Source organism: Lentinus tigrinus (assembly GCF_003813185.1).
Source record: "Lentinus tigrinus ALCF2SS1-7 unplaced genomic scaffold L226scaffold_8, whole genome shotgun sequence".
Classification (NCBI taxonomy): Eukaryota; Fungi; Basidiomycota; class Agaricomycetes; order Polyporales; family Polyporaceae; genus Lentinus; species Lentinus tigrinus.
In genome coordinates, this window is record NW_027137917.1 from 1,090,884 (window position 1) to 1,102,961 (window position 12,078).

General features: G+C 56.1%; 5 protein-coding genes across 5 annotated transcripts; 3 read left to right on the top strand and 2 right to left on the bottom strand.

Moving 5' to 3' along the window:
* Positions 1-344: 344 nt before the first annotated feature.
* Positions 345-3,762, top strand: L226DRAFT_381465 (kinase-like protein). The gene is made up of 14 exons (XM_067674390.1): positions 345-994; positions 1,049-1,150; positions 1,362-1,538; positions 1,593-1,608; positions 1,667-1,676; positions 1,732-1,812; positions 1,863-2,067; positions 2,117-2,133; positions 2,187-2,256; positions 2,307-2,311; positions 2,372-2,404; positions 2,455-2,498; positions 2,549-2,627; positions 2,676-3,762. Exons 1-14 carry the CDS (start codon positions 804-806, stop codon positions 3,635-3,637), a joined length of 1,992 nt encoding a protein of 663 aa, XP_067537200.1. The 5' UTR covers positions 345-803; the 3' UTR covers positions 3,638-3,762.
* L226DRAFT_506112 (P-loop containing nucleoside triphosphate hydrolase protein) lies at positions 3,698-5,168 on the bottom strand. Its single transcript, XM_067678065.1, has 4 exons — positions 4,975-5,168; positions 4,686-4,916; positions 3,974-4,619; positions 3,698-3,916 (listed from the first exon to the last, which is right to left on the bottom strand). The coding sequence occupies exons 1-4, from the start codon at positions 5,047-5,049 to the stop codon at positions 3,888-3,890; spliced, it is 981 nt and encodes a 326-aa protein (XP_067537201.1). The 5' UTR covers positions 5,050-5,168; the 3' UTR covers positions 3,698-3,887.
* A 148-nt stretch (positions 5,169-5,316) lies between these two features.
* On the top strand, positions 5,317-7,332 carry L226DRAFT_506116 (WD40 repeat-like protein). The gene is made up of 4 exons (XM_067678066.1): positions 5,317-5,344; positions 5,406-5,638; positions 5,708-5,803; positions 5,862-7,332. The coding sequence occupies exons 2-4, from the start codon at positions 5,408-5,410 to the stop codon at positions 6,900-6,902; spliced, it is 1,368 nt and encodes a 455-aa protein (XP_067537202.1). The 5' UTR covers positions 5,317-5,344; positions 5,406-5,407; the 3' UTR covers positions 6,903-7,332.
* Positions 7,333-7,489: 157 nt separating this feature from the next.
* L226DRAFT_381667 (uncharacterized protein) lies at positions 7,490-10,676 on the top strand (the record flags this gene model as incomplete). The annotated part of the gene is made up of 3 exons (XM_067674392.1): positions 7,490-7,895; positions 7,951-8,120; positions 8,175-10,676. Coding segments are annotated over 3 exons (2,841 nt in total), but the record flags the coding sequence as incomplete, so codon positions are not given.
* Positions 10,643-12,046, bottom strand: L226DRAFT_484450 (SCA7-domain-containing protein). Its single transcript, XM_067677057.1, has 4 exons — positions 11,753-12,046; positions 11,640-11,705; positions 10,817-11,581; positions 10,643-10,762 (listed from the first exon to the last, which is right to left on the bottom strand). The coding sequence occupies exons 1-3, from the start codon at positions 11,988-11,990 to the stop codon at positions 10,833-10,835; spliced, it is 1,053 nt and encodes a 350-aa protein (XP_067537204.1). The 5' UTR covers positions 11,991-12,046; the 3' UTR covers positions 10,643-10,762; positions 10,817-10,832.
* Positions 12,047-12,078: the final 32 nt, after the last annotated feature.

Sequence of the window (12,078 nt, forward strand, 5' to 3'; positions counted from 1 at the left end):
TTCGTTTTGGGGTGACAGGCCTTTCCTGGTGACCTTTGTCTTGGCCGCCATCGTTCCATACCTTCCCGCGTAGACCGTCTGCAACAGACGAAAGCTCGGACGAGGTGGCTAGCTCTCCCTGAGCACTCCCAGGTGCATTGTTTGGCAGGCTAGCTCACCGGAGGGCCTCGCCTTTGGTTGGTCGTTAGGCTTTAGGATGTGGAGATTGTAACGGAAGGTTGCGCCCCATACGTTGCCTGTAGTTTCTACTTACCGTCTAGGTACTAAGGTAGTTGAGAGTAGTTGTGTGGCCAGCGATGCTCGTGGTTGTGCATTATGTACTATGACGCCGGTGGCGGCAAATGTCCGTCATTCTACCACTTGGACCTTATCCTGCCAAGTTGACAATTTCCGAGCCCCTCAACTGCCGTAAAACAACTTCTCCGTCGTCCTCTCCGCTCCGGCCACTACCCAGACCATTGCCGTGAGAGTGGCCAGGAATCGGATATCTACTGCAGCATCTACTGCAGCTGAGGGGAAGCAGACAACCTGACCAAGTACCACCACCACCCTCTCCGTCACGAACCTCACCACGCCCCCGCGTGTGTTACTTAGCGAGATCTTCTATCGCCAATCTCCAGCTTGTTCACCTCTTGTATGTAATTATACCGTGCTGGAACTTGCCACGCCTCGCCGGATATAAACTGCGCTTGGCCCCGCCAAATCCGCCTATACTCTCTCTGCCACCTCGCTGCTAGATTCCTCTCCTCTCCACATTCCCACTGGGCTCGGTGCACTATTCTGATTTGATCCGCGGGCCCAACATGGCACAAGAGAATGGAGAGAAGCACTCACAAGCTGCGACGGAGCCGTCGAGGAAGCAGTCCGGGGATGGCTCGGATAAGCGATCGTCATCGCCGGTGCCCTCTCCTGGGTCCGACGACAATGGACGGAGAGGACGGTCTCGGACGCGCACACATGCCACACCGCGCTCGGAGGACACCTACAAGCGTCGGTGAGTTGCCGCATCTCTATTATGCGCGTCGTGCGTTGACAGTCGGGCGTTCAGAGGCTACCATGCTTTGATGTCGTCATTCGGCAAAGTCTTTCATGTCGAGAAACGGTGGAAGCTCATCCGCGAGCTTGGATCGGGTGCATATGGCTTTGTTATGTGAGTACTTCCTGCATAGGGTGGGCAAGGCAGCATGGACACGTTTCCATTCGGACAGCCCTGTTGGTTCCGTTCATGGTCAATTTCGGCAGGGTCCTCCTGGACAGGACTGGAAGCCGGGTCGACCTGCTCAATTGAGATGGATACTACCTGCTGCGTGTCTACCCAGGTACTATTGCCTATTTGTGTCCTGACTTCTTACCTTCTTTAGCTCCGCGGCGGACGAGATTTCCGGGGAACCCGTGGCTATCAAGATGGTCACTCGTGCACTGGAGAAGGTTGCACTCGCGAAACGTGTCTTGCGCGAGATCACGCTCCTTCGCCACTTTGCGCACGAGAACATCACGGGTCTCATTGACGTGGATTGTACGCCAGACATGAGTGAAATGCACGTGTTTCAGCATTCGCGCTGCATGGGGTGAGAAGCTGACGTCTGTCTCAGATATATATTCATGGAGGTTCGTTCCAAAGTTGTATAGCGCCATGCGAACTCACGTCTCATGAGCAACCACGAAGCCTATGGAAGGTTCGCAGTCTTTAGTCAATCTCATGACAGTCCCCCGGTCCTGAGCTTTCCCCAGCTGATCTGCACCAAATCATCAAGTCAGGACAAGCCTTGACGAACGAGCATGTCCAGTACTTCGTGTACCAAATCCTTCGAGGTTCTGTTTTGTTATCTCAACGCCGGACAGGCTGACTTACCTTTACCTAGGTATGAAGTATATCCATTCAGCCTCAGTGGTCCATCGCGACCTCAAGCCTGGTAATCTGCTGGTCAACGCGGATTGCGAGCTGAAGATATGCGACTTCGGTTTGAGCAGAGGCTTCAACTCCGCCCCGGATGAGAACCCGACCCTGATGACCGAGTATGTGGCCACACGATGGTATCGTGCGCCAGAGATCATGCTTGTATACAAGTGAGTTCTTTGATTCGTACACTATACCCGGTTTTGACGCATTCTGCAGAGCCTACAACACGGCAAGTGAGTGCAATACTGCCACGAGTATCAACGTCCCCCCTAACAGTTCGAGGTAGTCGATGTTTGGTCAATAGGTTGCATAATGGCTGAACTCATCATGGGGAAGCCCCTATTCAAGGGCAAAGAGTAAGCCGACCTCTCGTTACTTGTAGGTTGCGTTCTGACATGACACGTAGCTATGGTTAGCACTTGCATTGGCCGCTCGCCGTTGTACATCACTCATCATTCTAACCGCTCACAGTCGATCAACTCAACAAAATCCTTGATGTAGTTGGTATGTCACCTCGGCAAGATATCATTATCTTATTTTCATCGACCATGTAGGCACTCCTGATAACGAGGTTGTCACGCGAATAGCCAGTCCTAAGGTCAGTTTGATGAGCAATGAGCCGTTCGTCTTTCTAATTGCCAAGCACAGGCACAAGCGTATCTGCGTTCACTGCCGTACAAGAAGAGGGTACCATTCGAGAAGCTCATTCCCACAGCTGATCCGCAAGGTAAGGTTGACAACACCACCATCGTATGGTTTGCTAAACATCCTGCAGCTGTGGATCTTTTGACGAAGCTCCTCGTCTTCGATCCTGCTTCGCGCATTACTGTTCAGCAAGCTCTCGAACACCCATGGTTAGCTGCATATCATGATGTTAGCGACGAACCCAGCTGTCCGGAGGTCTTTGAGCGATGGCGAGATATTGAGAAGCTGGAGACGCTTCCTGAATTCAAGGAAGCCATCTGGAACGAGATCCAGGACTATCGGAAGGAGGTTCGGAGCATTTACTATGATGCTCAGGAGTCTCCGGACGGTAGCCCCATTCCAGATCATCAGCCTCCAGAGACGTCCCTTGCGCCGGCGGCGGAAGAACTCATGTCGCCGTTCGAGCTCAAACCGTCGGCAGAGGTCCCGCGCGTACAGTCACCTGAGTCAACTGAGCCGCTCGACGTCGTCTCGCCTTCATCCATAGGCCTCGCCACCGTCACAGAGACGGAGGCACCATCCACAGAGTTTCCGTCCACGACACGACCGGATCCGTCTTCAGAACGGGGAGATTCTGTCGCGCCCTACCCGCGACGACCCAGCTTCATGCGCCCCTCACGAACGAACTCCATGTATTCGACATACGCCGCCCGCAATCGCCACTCCATCGCCTACCAGCCAGAGTCTCGCAACTCGCTCGAGCGCGGACCCGACGGAGAGAGCAGCGTTGCGTTCCCGACCCAGGAATATGTCGTACCTGCGCGCTCTCGAACAGCGTCCATGTTCGGGGACTTCTCGGCACGGAAGCTCCTCCGCACTCTCTCGACGGTCTCGATATACGAGAGCGGGGAAGGCCTTGCCGGCGGTCTTGCGGACATCGCGCCTATCGGAAAGTACATTGTCGAGAGGGACGAGGCGCTTCCGTCGGGGATGCCGCAGGAGCTGGACTCGCAGTCGCCCCCGCAGCCGAAATCGGGCTCGTCGAACGGCTCGCGCAAGGATGGCGAAAAGCGGTTCCACATACAGCAGTAAACCCGGACCGTCACTTGTTCTGACGGGGCCCCAGTAGACGCAGCTCATGCCACATAGAAGGACAATGTACCAGTTAATCTTGCTTGTATTTGTGCACATAGGGCTCCCACATGCTTACTTACATACATAGATACGCATACATATCGTACGGAACATAGTGATAGAGTGCTACCACGGCCATCGCATAGAAAGTACACAATCCAATTGCTACAGCGTGACGTCCATGATGGTTATACAGAGAGCCGAGAATTTATGCGTCGCCCAGAATTTCCTTGATCTCTACAAAAATACGGTTAGCGAAAAGTCCGTGCAGAGTATGCGACGAGAGGTGCTCACTGTGTATGATGTCCAGATATGCCATGCTGGCGGGGCTGTCTGGATACTCATCCAGGAAGCTCACGCCATAGTCCGCGCTCTTCCCTATTCGAGGATCGAGAGGGACCGCACCCAGGAACTCCACGTTCATGACCTGCGCCAACCTTCTCCCGCCTCCAGTACTCGGCTTGAATATCTGCGACTCATTTTTGCAGTTCGGGCAGACGAAACCGGACATGTTCTCCACCAGCCCGAGGACGCGAATGCCGACCTTCCTGCAGAAATCGATCTCGCGCCGGACATCCTGGAGGGCGACCTCTTGCGGGGTTGTGATGACGACGGCACCGTCGATGCCGCTCTCTTTGAGGTACTGCACGATACTCAGGTGCTCGTCGGACGTGCCGGGAGGGGTGTCGATAACGAGGTAGTCGAGGTCTCCCCAGTCAACATCCTTCAGGAACTGCGAGATGAGGCCGTTCTTCTTGGGTCCTCGCCACATGATCGCGTCCTTGGAGGACGGGAGCATGAAGCCGACGGACATGACGCCGAGGTTGTCTTGCACGTAGACGGGAGACCAACCGGAGGACGACGCATGCACCTGCTCAGATGCAATGCCAAGAATGGTGGGTATTGACGGACCACAGATATCCACATCCATGATCCCGGTCTGCGGTGGCAAGTGACAGTCAGGCTTGGACATGGGTGAGTACTCAACGCCCCGATAAAAACGCACCTGTAACTGCTCGTCCGCTGCAAACGCCCATCCCAACTGCGCCGTAAACGTTGACTTCCCAACACCCCCCTTGCCGGATAGAACGAGGATCTTTCGCTTAACACTAGCCATCCGTGCGCGGACAAGTGGGAGAGCGGGGTCCGGTCCCCGGGCTTGACCTGACGCACAGACTTCTTGGTTTGCGCATCCTGCACATGCGTCCGCCTTGCCAGCGAGCTCTGACTCCGTTCCCTGTGAGATGAATGCGTTGTTCAGCAGCGCTTCTCACATTCACTGAGCCAGGACGTACCGGACAGTGCTCGGGGGCGTTTGCAGGCACAGAGAGTGGATCCGGAGTAGGTGCCGCTTGCTGGACTGCTATCATGTGGTACAAATAGCCACAAGGGCAATTTGACTGAAAGTAGAGAAGATACGAAAAGCTCAGATGGTAGGAGGCTCACGAGAGAGAAACGCGGTGACTCCAAGGAGTCTGAACATGAATCCCGACCTTTCCGGGATTGACTTTGTCATCTGCGGCCAATCTTATCTACTCTCCACCCTGGGGCTGAATCTAATCTAATCTCAAAAAGAGTCTCACAGGGCCGCTTGTGCAACCGGAACGCTAGTACTGTACTACTCTCTCCTCCGATCCACTGTGACTGTGCTCTTTGCCCCGCCAGGTAGATTATATTCACATTATAATATATTTACGCACAATCTGACCTCATTGGCAATGTTCAGACATGACTAGCTCAGCTATAGTGCTGCCTATCTGCACTGTCCAGCATGACTTCGGATCTGTAGTCCAAGATGTCCTCGACGGCACAGTTCCAGACGACAAGTTCTGGGTATCATGCTACAAGCTAGAAGAAACATCCGTGCATGGGAAAGTTACCGTAACGTTGGATGAACACGATCGCAACAAGGTGCTGTTTGAGGGACATGACGGAGTGGCATTCAAGGATGACGGCAAGGTCAGCTCCCATCATCGGTCCGTTCTGCTGTAATTGAGCATGCAGACGAAGTTTGCACTCTTGTGACAGAATGCATATTCTGTATCGTGCCCCCCATTAGACATTCCGGACACTCGCCTGGTCGTTGCTAGTACCTCCTTTCCCAACGCCGCGGATTTACTCAAGGTGAGTTGTACGCAAAGATCTCATGTGCCCGAGAAGATTGCTGATATGCGGGGACCAGTCGACTCAGATCACTGCTTTTGACGTTGCCCCAGATGGCTCTCAATTCGCGACCGGTTACCATGACGGTTCAGTGCATATCCGACCCGCGACCTCTCCAAATGCCATTCCATCCGGGACAAGCAAAGCTCACGTCAGCACGGTTACATCTCTTCGTTTCTTCCCTTCTTCCCGAGTTGTCCTCACTTCTGGTGCGGACTTCGCGCTCTCGTTGCTGTCTGCGGAACCCCCAGAATCGTCCTCATACACGACTGCGAAGCTCACACCAGCACGAACTCTGCGGGGTCACACACGTGCCGTGACGTCTACGGGGATCATCTCCCGGGGACGTAATGTCCTCTCTGGAGCCAAGGACGGAACGGTTCGTCTATGGGACATCCCTAGCGGGGCGCAAATCCGTTCCTTCGCTGCCGGAACCAATCATTTCATTCCCGTCCTCGCCCTTAGCACAGGCGAACGCTGGAAGGAGGCGGATGGAGCCACTGACGATGGGCAACAGCCAGAAGCGAACGCCGACCCTCGCGAAGTCGACACCTCTGACAAGGTCGTATTTTGCGCATTGCAAGATGGGTCGTTCGAGCTGTTCGATCTCCGAACCAAGGACGGCGTATACCGCTCTCCTGCAGGCCGACCAGGAACGCGCTCGGCTCTGCAAACTATTGCCTACAGTCCGGAAGCCGGTCTGCTAGCCACGGGCTCTGCGTCGGGCTTGGTCTCTCTGTACGATGTTCGGACGCTTGGGCACGGGCCCGTGGTCAGCTTCCGGAGGAACGAGGCACCCGTTGAGGACCTCGCGTTCGTCAAGCTTGCCGACGCACCATTTTCTCTGGCATCGTCCGAAAGTGCGGAGGCTTCGGAGGTCGGTGTCGCAGTTGCAACGGAGGATGGACTTCCATACGTTGCGGAGGTGCGCCCTTCGGGTCCCAGGGTCCGCGCCGAGCTAGTCGGCACGGATTGCGACGCCGTGCGTCTTGTGCGCGCCGTTGGCCGTGATGTCTGGACTGCTGCGGATGACGGGGTAGTTCGACGGTATGGAGGTTGATCTGAGCCTAGAGGGCGTAGAGAGAGCATTTATCACTCGTACGCCCTCTTGGTTCTCCCGAGAGACGAAGCATGGTGCTGCTGCTGCGGGGGTGGGATAGGAGAGGTAGCTCGAACGGATGGACCCCTTCCACGCACGACGCCGCAGTTTGAAGTTAACGTGCATATAGCCGGAATGACACTGTGTATCGTGATCAACATACGTGATGCGTGCGCACATTGTATATGCAATGAATGGATATGCTTGAGGGTAACGCATTGTATTCTGCACCGTGATGCTGAGCTCGTGCTCAGAGTCGTTCGGGACATTTCAAGATTCCCGGCGTCAGCTGAAGAAGGTTAACGTTCACCGGCACCAGTTGGTCACTTGAGTCCAACTTCGAGCATGCGTACGGAAGACCCGGCAGGAAACCACGTTCTCGCAAGGAGGCCTACCGATGGATTGCCCACCGTCTCCCTTGTACCTTGAGCTGCGTCTCCCCGTTGTATTCCACTTCATCTCTGCTTCTGGTTGGCATGGCTCCGCTCTCATCAACTCGTCAGCGGTGTAAATTCTTCCAGCAAGGACGCTGCGATCTTGGTTCGGCTTGCAAGTTTGCGCATTCGCCGGAAAAGAGGACCATCCAACCCTCTGTGGTGGCTACCAACCCGTCTAAGTGCCTTGTGGCTCCAGCTGGCAGTGCTACGCCTGCATGTCAATTCTACCTGCAGGGCTCTTGCCGGTTTGGAGATGCTTGTCACTACCTGCATCCACGCGGTGGTTCGGCCACAACAACATCCGCATCTGTTCTGCGACCTTCAGCCCCGACTTTCACCCCAACCGCCAACTTGAAAAGCGACTCAAAAGCGTTCGGATCGTGCAAGTTCTACGCCCAGGGAAAATGCAGCAAGGGCGGTACCTGTCCTTTTCCGCATACTGCCAGTGCCAGCCCGAAGCCGGTCTCAAACGAGTCCTCGAAGCTTGGTCCTCCCCAAACAGTTCTCGTAACTGCCGGTAGGTTTCCGTCAAAGATTTCCCCGTCAACAAAGTTGAAGTATTCCGTCCCCAGACCATGATCGAACCTTGCCCGGAGCACCTCCCTCGTCTTTCGGAGCGTGCAAGTTCTTCCTTCAAGGTCGGTGCACGAAAGGCATCACATGCTCCTTTTGGCATCCCAAGCCACCTGCGCCAATCGTCATCAACAAGGTCGACGTACGAGTCCAGTCTACACCAGTCATTGTAGGCTCACTGCAGCTTTTTGGCATTGGCACGCGTCTAACTTCTCGCTACCAGAGTATCCCTGGACCCGCGGAAGCTCGGAGCTCATCTAGGGCGTGCTCCTCTGGATTTCTGCAAGCACCCGAAGACCCCGAAGTAAGCGGCGTGGTCGCGGACTCCGATATTCTCCCGGTCACTCGTACGAAGCTCCAAAGCGAGGTTACCTTTGGCCCGGGGGCTCGCGTCCAGACCATTGTGACTGCTTTCGAGTCTCCCTGCATCGTTCTCCACAACGTTCCACCCGCCGCAACGCATGGCCAATTGATTGCTCTCTCAGAGCCCCACGGCGCTTTGAAGAGTGTCACCCTCCTGCCAGCACGAGACGACCAATCGCGTCCATCCGCACGCATCCAATACATCGATGCTGGCGATGCCTCTCGAGCTGTAGTAGAACTCGGAAAAGCTAGCGAGCTCAGAGGTGCGGTTGCTCGACTGGACCTCCGTGCGGCCGAGAGTGGGAAGGCCGTCTTGCGTAGTACGAAGACCAAGCTTACCTGGTTTGCTCCCAGCCTCACAGCGTGGGCCCATTACCACACCTTGTCCGAGGCAAAGGAGCAGGCCGGGAAACTTAACGGTCTGTCGTTCAACGGGAACACTCTTCGTGCAACATTCCAGATGCCATCACGGAACCAGACGACTTCGTTCTCCGTTGAGCTCAAGGGACTCCCTCTCGATACCTCCTCGGTCCACCTCAAGAGATTTTGTCACTCATCCTCCGTCACACTCGGAAAGCCGACGTTCATCATCGAGAACTCGCTCGGAGAGCTCCGTAGCCTTCTCGCTCGGCAAGGTCCTCTCGAATCCTTCGACTTCCTCGAGCACTCTCAGAATAGGAACAAAGCTAAGCTCGTGGCGTTCGTGCAATTCTCGGATCCCGACGCTGCGCAACGAGCGGTCGCAGCTCTTCAGGGTAGCCGTCAGACATTCCTCCGCGGCAGTCAAATCTTCCTCGAACTCATCCATTCTATCAAGTATATGCTGCCATTCCAACAATTTACTGCTCTCCGCTCGGAGATTGACTCGCTCAGGGACATGCTCCAGACGTGCAGGCTGCGTTACCATGACAAGGACGAAAACGGAGAGAGCGTTGAGAAAGTCGGCTTACGAGCGTATGGAGCCGATGCTAAAGCCCTAGGCCGATTGAAGACGGAGTTGGAGCAATTGCTTAGAGGCAACCTCGTCCGCGACGCAATGTCCCAGGTCGCATGGCATGAGCACTTCTCTACAGCAGATGGAACACGATCCTTGGAGGTCGTCACAGTGCAAACAGGGGCGTATGTGAAGTGCGATGCTCGAACGCGAACACTGCACGTCTTTGGGTCCCAGGGGGCGCGCGCGGCCGCCAAGGCTCGCATCCTTACCATGATTGAGGGGCTCCACGCACGAGAGCACACCCTCGAACTGGACAAGGAAGCGTTCACGCGTATGCTCCGCGGCGGCTTCCAGGAGCTGCAGGACGTCCTCGGAGACCGTGTCCTACTGGACGTCATCAGCAGGCGTCTTGTGGTACGCGGAGACGAGGCTGACAATCGCATCGTCAGGGAAGCAGTTATGCAGGTTCCTCGCGTCCGGAAACCAGAGCACACCTTGCAGCTCTCCGACGACGTGTCCTGTCCCGTCTGCTTTTGCGACGTCACGGACCCTTTGGTTCTACCCTGCTCCCATGCCTACTGTCGTTCGTGTTTGCAGCACTACCTGGGATCGCTCGGACAGCCCGCGCAAGGCGCTGCACAGACCGTGGCCGCGTGCCTCGCCGAGCTCGAACAGGAGGACGGGTCGAGGAAGGCATGCGGGCATGGTATACCTCTGGAGACCATTCGAGGTCTACTTACACCCGGAGAGGAGGAGCGTCTTCTGGATGTAACGTTTCTGTCCCACATCCACAGTCGAGCACAGGAGTTTCGGTATTGTCCTACGGCGGACTGCCAGACCATCTACCGCGCTTCCACAGACGGCACGCTCCTCCGATGCCCGTCCTGTCTTGCTCGTATATGCTCGACTTGCCACGTCGAATCGCACGAGGGGCTCACTTGTGCGGAGTTCAAAGACAATCTGTCTGGTGGTGAGGATTCATTCCGGCGCTGGCGTGATGAACATGGTGTCAAGGCTTGTCCAGGATGCGGTGCCGGTTTGGAGAAGAGTGGAGGGTGTAACCATATGCACTGTGTCCACTGCGGCACCCACATGTGCTGGGTTTGCATGAAGGCATTCGGCGATGCGGACAGCAGCGGAGGAGTTTACGCTCACATGCGAAGGGAACATGGGGGTATTGGTATATGAGGGGAGAAGGGTGCTGGATCGTACTGGACTGTACCGTGATTCGGAGTGTTGGATTGATCATTCCAAGAACGACATATGCGCTCCTGGTACGGTGGTTTATGGGGCAGGAGTGGAATCACATTAACGTACCTGTGTGGTCGACAACCAGCGCTGCGGCCGGGTCACGGACTTGTGCATGCACAGACCATCCTCCGAGACTGCGTATGGTTCACAAGCTACTCTTGACGATCAGGTGGTAGGTCTCAGGCTATACAGAGATGAATCCAGTTGCAGTATAGAGATGATAAGTATACAGATATAAGTACAAACATGATACAAGCCTCCTGAACGACAAGATGATATGAGCTATGCCATTTGTGAAGGACAAAGCAACGTACCGAAATTCACTGAGCATCAAGTCAGCCTGCTAACCACAGGCACTGCCGCAGTCCGCGGAGGCATGAGCGCGGTCGCGATATGTTGATGGCAGGTCCGTATTCGCTCACGCCGAAGGACAAACCACGAGCTCGTATCGCAGGGCACAGCAAGCGGCGTGGCGGTGACTCCGCGATTGTGCGCGATGCGCACGGCACGTGTGAGCCCGTCAAGCTCCGCCTCGGAGTCGACGTCGTCAAGGTTCTCGTATGCATCCTCTATCGGGCCCACATGCGCCGCGGCGGTAACAGCGGCGGCGGCAGCGGCAGCGGCAGCGGCCGCCGAGGCTTTCTTGCCCTTCTTGGACGTGCCTCCTGGAAGGGCAGCAGCGGCCTTCTTGTTGACGTCGACTCCGGCAGCAGCAGCGGCCTCCATCTGCAGCCTCTTCTTCTCTGCCTTCTCCCGCTCCTTTCGCTCCTTCCTCTCCGCCTTACTCTCCTTCTTGACTGGCTCGACCCAGTTGGGATTGTTGGCGCGGTTCCACTCGAGCAGCAACTCGTCGTATGGCTTTGAACGGCCCAGAACACCGCGCTTCGCACCCATGGAATGCGACTTGCAAGTCAGGGAGCGCGAACATGGAAGGCCCTTGTCGTTGATGACTCCACACTGCTTGTCGAAGTCAACGGGCCCCTTGACGCGAGTCCGGGCCTGCTTCTTAGTCTTGGGTGCGCTCGGCTCGTCAGGGTTGGGGACTTCATCTTCGGCCTTGCGCTTCTTTCCCTTCTTGTCTGTCTCAGCATACGACGCGTAAGGATCAGGCAGGAGAGACAAATGGAGCGGACATACCCTCCACCTCGGCGGCCTTCCCCTTCGCACCCTTCTTGCCACCATTCCGGATCTTGATGCAGTGCTCTGGTGCCCATGAAGACCTCGTCTACTAGCAATCCGTCAAGACATACCTGCATGCTCGAGAATGGCGCTCCGGAGGACGGCTTTCTGGCAGTCCTTGCACTTTACGATGCCGACCTCCTGGACAAGTGGCTCCGCGCCGAACATCTTCATGTCGCGCGCCGACAGCCATGATGTCGGGGGCGAAGGCGGCCTCTCGAGGTCATGTCTGGGCGGCGATGGAGGCGCAAGGTCCCATGAGAAGGGAGAGGCGGGCGGGGAAGGACTCGGCTTAAGCTTGAGAGTCATCGTGGGCTGTGGCTGCGAGTCGTTCGGAGTCGTGGCGGTCCGCTCCAAGTACGGCCAGACGCCCATGGCAACCCCAGACGCCCGGGCA

What these genes read in the sequence shown, in the direction of transcription:
- L226DRAFT_506112 (XM_067678065.1), bottom strand. Translation starts at nt 5,049, where the DNA reads ATGATAGCAGTCCAGCAAGCGGCACCTACTCCGGATCCACTCTCTGTG. An exon ending in CAGCGGACGAGCAGTTACAG is followed by an intron (nt 4,620 to 4,685) that starts GTGCGTTTTTAT and finishes TTGCCACCGCAG; the next exon opens with ACCGGGATCATGGATGTGGA. An exon ending in ATATCTGGACATCATACACA is followed by an intron (nt 3,917 to 3,973) that starts GTGAGCACCTCT and finishes GTATTTTTGTAG; the next exon opens with AGATCAAGGAAATTCTGGGC.
- L226DRAFT_484450 (XM_067677057.1), bottom strand. Translation starts at nt 11,990, where the DNA reads ATGACTCTCAAGCTTAAGCCGAGTCCTTCCCCGCCCGCCTCTCCCTTC. An exon ending in CGCCATTCTCGAGCATGCAG is followed by an intron (nt 11,706 to 11,752) that starts GTATGTCTTGAC and finishes CATGGGCACCAG; the next exon opens with AGCACTGCATCAAGATCCGG. An exon ending in GAAGGCCGCCGAGGTGGAGG is followed by an intron (nt 11,582 to 11,639) that starts GTATGTCCGCTC and finishes ATGCTGAGACAG; the next exon opens with ACAAGAAGGGAAAGAAGCGC.
- L226DRAFT_381465 (XM_067674390.1), top strand. Translation starts at nt 804, where the DNA reads ATGGCACAAGAGAATGGAGAGAAGCACTCACAAGCTGCGACGGAGCCG. An exon ending in GAGGACACCTACAAGCGTCG is followed by an intron (nt 995 to 1,048) that starts GTGAGTTGCCGC and finishes TCGGGCGTTCAG; the next exon opens with AGGCTACCATGCTTTGATGT. An exon ending in CAAAATCCTTGATGTAGTTG is followed by an intron (nt 2,405 to 2,454) that starts GTATGTCACCTC and finishes TCGACCATGTAG; the next exon opens with GCACTCCTGATAACGAGGTT.
- L226DRAFT_506116 (XM_067678066.1), top strand. Translation starts at nt 5,408, where the DNA reads ATGACTAGCTCAGCTATAGTGCTGCCTATCTGCACTGTCCAGCATGAC. An exon ending in CATTCAAGGATGACGGCAAG is followed by an intron (nt 5,639 to 5,707) that starts GTCAGCTCCCAT and finishes CTCTTGTGACAG; the next exon opens with AATGCATATTCTGTATCGTG. An exon ending in ACGCCGCGGATTTACTCAAG is followed by an intron (nt 5,804 to 5,861) that starts GTGAGTTGTACG and finishes TGCGGGGACCAG; the next exon opens with TCGACTCAGATCACTGCTTT.